The 9,708-nt window shown below is 26.7% G+C and overlaps 1 protein-coding gene across 1 annotated transcript; it reads right to left on the bottom strand.

Annotated features, from left to right (window-relative positions):
- Window positions 1-1,511: 1,511 nt before the first annotated feature.
- On the bottom strand, window positions 1,512-4,363 carry LOC129614495 (head-specific guanylate cyclase). Its single transcript, XM_055529123.1, has 6 exons — window positions 4,281-4,363; window positions 3,754-3,953; window positions 3,588-3,661; window positions 3,280-3,520; window positions 1,906-3,218; window positions 1,512-1,830 (listed from the first exon to the last, which is right to left on the bottom strand). Exons 2-6 carry the CDS (start codon window positions 3,916-3,918, stop codon window positions 1,641-1,643), a joined length of 1,983 nt encoding a protein of 660 aa, XP_055385098.1. The 5' UTR covers window positions 3,919-3,953; window positions 4,281-4,363; the 3' UTR covers window positions 1,512-1,640.
- Window positions 4,364-9,708: the final 5,345 nt, after the last annotated feature.

The following is a 9,708-nucleotide window of genomic DNA, read 5'->3' as shown; positions in this document are numbered from 1 at the left end:
TTGGCATAATCCCGTAAATCAAAATAAAAGGTGATGTGTAAACAAAAAAGTCAAAATTCATAAATTTATGCACCCACAAAATTTTGTATATATTGTTTTATATATATACATATATATTCTATAACTTCGACCATAATGTGTGTATTACATTATCTACTCACGTCTACTCAATATTTATTTTATTAGATAGGTTAATCTTTGGTTGGAACAAAATGAAAAAAAAAAAATGAAATAGAAGTCTTTTTTACACTTATTATACAATTAGATTAAAAATGACAACCACACTAGTGCGACATTCGCATTTTATTGCTTTATTATCAGTTTACTCAAATTGTAATTGTCATGAGAATTTGTAATTGTTCCTGAGCACTATAGGTTTAAATTGTTACTCTTTTACTGTTTGAATGTTAAGTACTAGTTACTTTTAAAAATAATTTAATCTTTAAAAATTGTATCTTGTATGTATGTATAAAAAATATTTTATCCAAAATATTTAGCACGGTTTAAAACTATTTAATATTATAAATTTTCAATTTTTCTTATAGATATGATAGCTAGGACTTTGTTTTTCTAAATATTTAGTACGAAAATATTCATTTTTTTATTTTTTTTGAAAGTCATTACAAATTTTATTTAAATTGTAAAAATTAATCATAATATAAAATAAAAGAAATGTTTTTGAGTCAGGGAATTGGAATTAAAAGCATTAATAATTTGTCTTCATAAAAAAATCTACTTTCATGCCTTTTGGGAATTCTTAATTCATAAATAATTAAAAGTGTATATAGTATTTATATATCATGACCTTCAATTATTGGCATATGTTTTAATTTTTTAACTAATTAACTAATAATTTTATAGAGCCATATAGTAAAAGCGCTCATATTTGTATAACAACCACAATAATACATATTTTAATATTATGAAAAATCGTTACGAAAATTTTATTGTGTATTGTTCAAAGTGACCTTCATAATAATGTACTTGTATCCTTAAGGGAATAATTTAGTTCGAGAACAAGAAAAAAAACATTTTGAATTTAATTAAATATTCTGTTTTCCAGAATATTTTACAATTTTTGTTTCTATTGCATTAAACTTTAGTAAAAAGAAATAAAGCAAACAAAGAATTATTAAGTACCTATTCACAATTTATCTGAAATTCTTGAATATTGTTTTATGTGGCTCCCATACGTGAGTTTATCCTAAACTTATGCAATTTTTTATAAAACAAAAGTTCTTGCATGCACAGTTATACACACATAATTTTTTATTTTCAACTGAAATTTTAATATTTCATTAGCATAGTTTCAAATAACATTACATAAATAAATTTCTCATTAAATTAAAGAGCGCGAAGACTCTCTTCAAATACAAGTTATAGGTTTAACATTCGATATAATAATTCTTATTCAAACATTTTTTAATTTAATATTTTTTACACTTACATTGATAATCTATTTTTTAGAATTTAATAAGAATATTGTGTATAAATTTTGTATAGTTTTTTCGTAAGGAAATCTCTATTTAAATAACATCAATGTATATATAGTAATTTTCAAACTTTAAACACAATTTAAAGCAATTAATATTCATAAACGGTCCCTTAAAAGCGGCTTTTATTTATCCATTTACAGCAATTTAAATAATTGCTTTGAGCGCTTCTTCAATATGCTCATCCAATGATGCGTTTTGATTTACTGTACCATGACGATATGTCTCTAAGAAATAACAAGTATCACCTTCACCCTTGTTTGGATATTCTTTTGGTAAACATTCTGGTTCGCGAGGAATTAATTCGAAATTGAAACCTTCATGTTTTGTAAGCCATCTAAAAAAGAAAAATCAAATTATAAATACTTTCGAAAATTCTCTAATATATTTAAACTTTAGTAGTTGTACATACGCTTTGGTAGTTGGGCTAACATTAATACGGCACGCTTCACTACCAGATTCGAATTTATTGGCAATTGTTACATTATGCCCAAATAGGCAATAACGTGGCATTTTTCTCCCAACTACTCCAGCTAGAACTGTTCCAGTATGCAAACCAATTCTCATTTTTATATGTTCACCATCTGGTGTATTGTGATTTGAACAGGCTTGAATCATTTTTAATGCCATCCATGCTACTTTATGAGCGTCATATTTACTCGCACGATGTAATCCACTAGCGACACAATAAGCATCACCGATAGTTTCGACTTTATATACATCAAAAATACCACAAAATTCATCAAATACTTTATATAAACTTTCAAGCATGTTAATGACCATAAATGGAGTAGCCTTTGAGCAAATACTTGTAAACCCAACTATATCACTAAATAAGCAAGTAACATCTGGGTAAGTTTTTGCATCAATATTAGCACCTAACCATAAACGCTCAGCAATTTCTGCTGGGAAAATCATGTGTAATAAACTGACATTTTTCTTTCTTTCTTTTGTGACAGCAGTGTTTGCCTCCTCAATTGAGCTCTTAAGCTTATCCATACGGCGTCTCAAGCCATCTTGTGCACGGGCTTGTTCCCCCACCAAAATAACTTCTCTTGTTGCATCATGCAAAGGAATATCAGAAATAAAAAGACCATTATCAGTTAATCCGTCCAAACCATCCAAAAATGGTGAACCCATAAATAAAAGTGAATTAGATTCTGGACAGAAAACCATTTGGCCTTTAATTTCTAATCCTTGTGATGGAAAATCTGTAACATCTGGAGGACTTTTAAGCGCAATTAAAAATGGAGTATAAGTTCTGCGAGCAATGTCACGAAATTTAAGTGATAAACTTTTTGGACGTTTAAAATTTAAGTATGTTGTGGCCAATTTTCCATATGTACTGAAATATGATTTATATAATTTATTGAAACCTCGACCTAACTGTACAAATTCCAATTTTTCATTCATAATGAAATGCCATGGAAATTGTTTACAAAAAGTGGCCATATTAATTTTTAAATCAGCATTTGTTGATGAAGTTTTTTGTAGTTTTGGTTCATCATCTGCCTCATGTTGTTCATCAGCTGAATGAAATAAATAACGATATCGTCTTGGATCATTTTCAACAGGTTCAATTTTAATATGAACATTAATGCCGTATAATATACGTGTTAAAGCTTTTAATGATCCCAAGAGAAGCCATGCAATGACAGGACGTTCTGAAGTGAAAATCAATTCACCGTCACCGGCACAAACAAAACCAGTATCAGTTACGTCTTCCTAAAAAATATTATCAAATAAAATTTTAATTATTTATTTGAAAGACAAAATTATTTGTAACCTCCTGTAATTTTAAGACATCATAAACTCCATCTAATGATCCCAAAAATTCCTGTAAATCAGTTCCAAGACAACGAAATGCTCTCTCAATGATACCATTACAACAAGATGTTATTAATTCTTCGCCAAGTAAAACTAAAATTTCACTTGCACTGTCTTCATCCATATCGAGTAAAGTGTCTTGAATATCAGATAAATAATCATAGTTTGGATAGGTTTTAAGTGTTTCCGGACTAACTTTTCTATAAATATAAAAAATTTTAGTTAGAAACTTTAGTTTATGGTAAAAAAGAGTTTTCTTCAACCTACAGGAATATAAGATTCGGCCATTTTGTCGAATATTTGTTAACCAATGCTGATACTGCAGTATTTAGGTCGTCATTCTTTTAGAACATAAAATATAATTAAATATACAATAACCTTACTGATAATCGAAAATATTCAATTTGAACATAGCATAAGAATAAAAACTTACAGAAGGTTCAGTTAATAATTGTATTGCCATTTGTAAATGTGTCAAAGTTAATGCATCATCAGGTCTCTCTGATAAATCATCTTCTCCAGTCCATAAACCAGTTGTAGTATCAGTTGTTCCCGTTGATGTTTGTGATTGTTGGCGACGAAAAAAAGGACATGCCATTTTTCTGTGTTTTTTTAATCTTTAATTTTATTAACCTTCGAATTAAAACGAAAATAATTTATTATTAACGAAGTTAGTAAATATAGTTTTTTATTATGTACACATCATATATATGTATAAATTATGTATTCACAGACATAAAAGCATAATATTATATATATATATATCTTTTAAATAAAAGTATCTATAACAAAAGGATTATCCTTCTATGAATTTTGACCACTTCATCTACACAATTAGATTTTCTTTACAATTTTTAAACTTTAAATGTTCTAAAAACTTATACTTAAAAATAATTCACTAATTTTCTATTGAAATTATTATTTATTGGTATTATTTTTTAAAAAATATTCTTTATTTACCTTCAAATATCCTTTAAAATTTTTTATTGAGTTTTTATTAAAATTTTCATTTGATATCTGCAGTGCTCAACATTAGAGAATCCTTTTGATATTAAAGAAAAAAATTTTATTTAGTGAGAATTTAAAGAAAAAGCTTACCATAAACTCTCAGAGAAGAATATAAAGAGAAAAAGACACAAAAGAGAAGTAAAATAATGTTTTTGTATAATTTTGCACCGAAAAAAAATTTAGTGTACAATATTTATAATTTTGGTTTACACCAATGAAAAGCTGAAAAAATAAATAGATCTTCAAAGTAATGGGCACATTTGTAAATGCAAATTTTAAGAAAAATAATTAATTATTTTTAAATGGTTTAAGAGAAGATTAAATTCATTGGGTTATTGCAACTTGTGGCTCTGTTTTGCATTAGAAAAAACATATTCTGCGTTTGAGTAATTTGATTTTAGCTTTCAATATGAAAAGTTTAATCATTAGAACTTGGAATGACCAACTTTAACTAGACAAGTTTTTTTTATTTTATAGCAATTTTTATGAATTGAATTTGAAATCAGAAAGTAACAGTCTATCTATCTAATGTACTTAAATTATCTACTATAACTGCAGAATTCAAAAAGAATTATTTTATTTCCGTTCGACAGTCAAATCAAAAACAATATTCCACTTTCATTTAAATTTTTAATTGAATGACACATTAGTTTGGATTGTCCAAACAAAAAAATTATATAAACTTTTTTACTTTAAATTTCTATAATCTTTAGTTATATAACTGCCTGTAGCTGAACGAATGTAATTATATGTAAAAAATTTCTACTTTTTCTTCTTCATCTTTTTCTTGTTCACAATTTTGTCATCTCGAAAGTTTCAGATTTTTTTTTTTTTAAAAACAATTGAAATTTAATATAGTAAAAATATAATCTTACATTTTGATAACTCTTACTACTTATTGAATGTGAAAAATTAGAATGCGACTTACGCCATCTGTCCACTGATGTATTTGAATATATAAAATGGATACATATATAAAAAATAACAATGCATCCAAAGTTTTGAATAACCTATCAATACGGTTATAGCACACTAAAAAATTTAACGAGTATTATAATTAAAATTGGTTGTGGGGCTACAAGTTCTTCCAGTAATTGCCATATAACTTAGAATTAGCTAACATAGAACATAGAATTAGCTAGTTAGGACATGTTCTGAAAACTATAAAGGTTAAAATATTTAAATTTTGTATTAAAGAGTAGAGTAAAACAGTCACTATTCCGATAAAATTCAATTATTGCTCTTATAATAGCTACAATACAACTAAAAAATTAACAGCTGATATATCGGAAACCATTAAACCTAGAGAGCTCAAATTTTGCCTTGGAGGTTGATTTTAATAGCAACTAATCCGACAGAACAAACAAGCAATTTCATACATACCGTAAACTCCATTTTTCCCCACTTCGCTAAATCTTACTTTTAGCATAAGTACGTTTTTCTATAATATTTCAAATTTATTCAAAGTCGTGACTATGCAATAGTACAAGTATGCAATCCTTTTATTTTTAAACTATAGTCAAAATTTGGGAAGTTTCTATTCAAAAAATTGTTTGCAAATTTTTTTTTTTTGTTCTTCCGTTTAGTTTATCCTGTTTTATCATTCCGACTTTTCATACTTTTTGTTTCTGGTAGACACGAGCCAGATTTTTATTGTTTTTTATTCTTTTGACATTTTTTCACATCGTACTGGTATGTACTACATCGTACTGGTATGTATACATATGTATGTACATATGTATATAATGTATATAAACTCTGTCACAGCCACATGTTACAGGATGATGTATTTTTATGACTAGGTGTGTATATTAAGAGAAAATAATTACCGGCTATCAATAATTTACAAATTACTCCTGAATAATTTACAAATTATTGCTGATTGATGATTTTTGCTCCTTTCAAGTTCACACATTCGTCTAATCAAATTTGTCATTTATTACTTACATACATACATGTACTGATGTCATTTATGGCCTTTGTAACTCTTCTAAATTTTATTAGGTCCTTTAATTCACATATAATGTGTACATAGGCAAAAATTTATTTATTTATTGATTCGATTAGAATTTATAATTAAATCTTTTAAAGATATTTACATATACAATACGTAGACATTGTTTTCACAGCTATAGTGTTTAATTTTAATTAATAAATAAATGATTACTATTATTTGGAATAGGAAAAATTAAAGCTGAAAAAATCTACAAAGATAATCTTAAAAATCGTCTTAGTTAAATTGAATTATTTGCATTGTTTATGCTTGTTATTCTAAAATTATAATATGCTAAAAATAATTAATAATCTCTTCTTAAACTCCGCTGAGTCGAATGATATTGGGAAAATTTCCAAAGTGATTCCAAAGCGATATTTAAATTATTCGCCATCTATGATCATTCGGTATCTACTGATATTTAAATTATTCGTGAGCAATGGATGGAGAGTTTGAATGAATGCAATATTATATTTAAAGAAAATTTAATATTACATGTATTGTCAAAATCAAATTTCAAAGAGAATTCGCTGAAGTCGAAACAAAATTTTCTATGAATTTATTTATTAAATTGTCATAAAATTTTTACCATAATATCACAAGTAACGTAAGAGTACCTCGATTTTGATGTCTATACAAATATTTTGAATACATCTATTTCACTTTTGTGTTAACTTCTATATATTAAAACATTTAATATAAAATGTTGTCAGTGTTTAAGATTACAATTATTTAAAAAATAAAAGTAAATCTTATTATAATTTAAACAAGAAGAAAAAAAGTAAATTAATTGAATCACACTAAAAATTAAGCACCATACAAAAGCAAAGACGATAAAAAAAAATTCAAGGATTTTGAGAAATTTCAAGGTGAAACGCGTAAAATGAACTTCAAGTATATTACTTGTTCTTACCCATACATAATATGGAATAACGAAGGGCGATAAGAATTATGAAATTATTAATAATAGTCTTACTTTTAACAGTGTCATAGGTTATATGTATATAATATACAGCATGTGTGTACGAACATATTTCATATTTCATATTAATAAATGAATACATAATGTATAAAAGTGCACAAGAGCTTATTGATTAAAAGAATCTTCATTTAAACAAAAAATAGTAACGAAGTAAAACTTAATTTTTCATATTAAAATATTGGTACTCGTACCTGCAATATGTATATATATATGTAGATATATCAATAACTTTGTAGACATTTTAAATATGTATAAGAATTTACGTAAAGCAAATATTTTCTGAATTTTAATTTCATAGCGTTCTTATAAAATTATATGTACAAGGTGTTCAAAAATATGCAAAATGAATTTTTACGCATGAATTTGCACCCTTTGCTATTAAAAAAGTTATTTTATTCAATATTCAATGTTCAATTCATTTTACTTTATAAACTGTTTTATGTGACAACATTTGAGTCTTAAATGGTATGATTGAAAAATAATTGGCTGTCTCGATATTTTTACAAATAAATACTTTAATTGTAAAAACTTACAAAAATTTATTAATGTTTATTTTTTTATTGTTGTTACTATTTTTTCGTTATTTGTGTGAATCGCTGTCGTTTATGTGAACTTTTGTGGTGTTTATTAAACCATTGGTTTCATATGTAAAGGAACACATTTCTACAGTATGGAAAGAAGGGGAACCGTCGACTTAGAAGTCACATTCAACCTCCGCGGGCATTTTGTACGACCCCCGCCACCTTTGTATTTATATCCCTTTTAAATATTCAATTATTTTCAAGTAAAAAAAAATCTGATTATGTGCTGACCACACATAACCGACCGCATTGTGTATTGCCTAGTTAAGTAAAACTGTTACAGAATATTATAAAAATGTTCTTTAAATACTTCTTTCCAATTTTTAGGACATTAGTACGCTTATAGTTAACATACCTAGAAAAATGTAAATTGGGCTCCTAGTAGAGTTTCGCTTTGTGCTACCAGAATTCCCTGAAATGCTCGCCAGTTATTTTCGGTAACAACCAGAACTCAAATATCAAATTCTTCAAATATCAAGAAATTCTATCAATTCGTTCAGTAGATATGGTGAAAAATGTAAAATCGGCCCGCAAATCAGTTTTCGACCCCTGATCTTTCCAAAAAAATTTATATGTTCATTGTTTTAATACGAGTATAATTATATACACGTATTAAAACAATGTATATTTGACCCGTAGTAAACGCTCAGTTGCAGAACCCTGATTTCTTCCAAAAGTTAGGAGGTTTCGCGGCCGGTAAAGCAAAACTTATATATGAAATTCCAAGTAAATCGGTTGAATATGTTCTTCAAAATGTTCAAAAATGTAAAACAGGCCCGCTCAAAAGTGCAGTTCCAGAGGCCTGATATATCCCAAAAGTTGATCAATCCGTGCCATGGTGGAAATAAACTTACATATAAAATTTCATCAAAATCGGTTCAGCCGAACTTGAGATATACGCGTGCACACACAGACCGACAAACCGACAGGTTGCTAAAAATAGTTTATTTACACTTCCCTACTATGGAGAAGTGTTTTACCACCGAAACTCGATATGCAAAATTTTTTGCCATCATATAACCTACGTATTGTATACACAATACGGTCGGTAAAAACAAATGCAAATATCTCACTAAATATAGTCTAACTTGAATTACATTTACTAAACAATGAATTTGAAGTTGTTGTTATTCATGTTCAAATGTTTACTTTTAATTGATTTGTTTTTTTTGTTATAATAATTTAATTTTATTAATTTTTTTATATATTCATGTATGAAAACAAGCGATAATAGACATACTTGTATTAAGTGAGCTAAGACAATTAATTAACATTTGAATATACCGTTAGTTTTCCACTTTCAAAAAAATTGCAAAATTTAATAATTTTAAAAAGTTGGTAGTTTGCCAATTTGAAAAAAGAACAAGATAGAGAAAATTTTTGTAATTTTCAATATAATAAGTTTTTAGTAAATTGTATTTTTAAACGACTTAAATTGGTTTTAGCCTAACAGGAAGGGAAATCGGTAAACAAATTTCTTTTATATAAAATTTCAACCTTCATTTTCTAAAGGGTGCAGGAATTTTGTAGGAAAGTTTTTTGGAAATGTAACAAAAATTTATTTTCTTAGTTCTGTATGAAACTAAACAAATTTTGACTAAAAATTATTATTTTTTTTTATTTTCTCAAATTTAATTCTTTCCGTACTAAATTTAATTCTTTTCGTACAAAGTATATGTATAAGCACAGTATAAATTAGATTATATACCGAACTATTGATGTAGTTCGTCAAACAAATTTCGCCAAAAATTAAAAACTTTAATTGAAACTTAATTTAAAAAATATTTTCATTTCCATAACTCTTATGTACGTCGGCATTTTAAC

The sequence above is a fragment of the Condylostylus longicornis genome, unplaced genomic scaffold (genome assembly GCF_029603195.1).
Source record: "Condylostylus longicornis isolate FDR11 unplaced genomic scaffold, ASM2960319v2 ptg000110l, whole genome shotgun sequence".
NCBI classification, from domain to species: domain Eukaryota; kingdom Metazoa; phylum Arthropoda; class Insecta; order Diptera; family Dolichopodidae; genus Condylostylus; species Condylostylus longicornis.
This window is presented reverse-complemented; position numbering and strand designations above follow the sequence as displayed.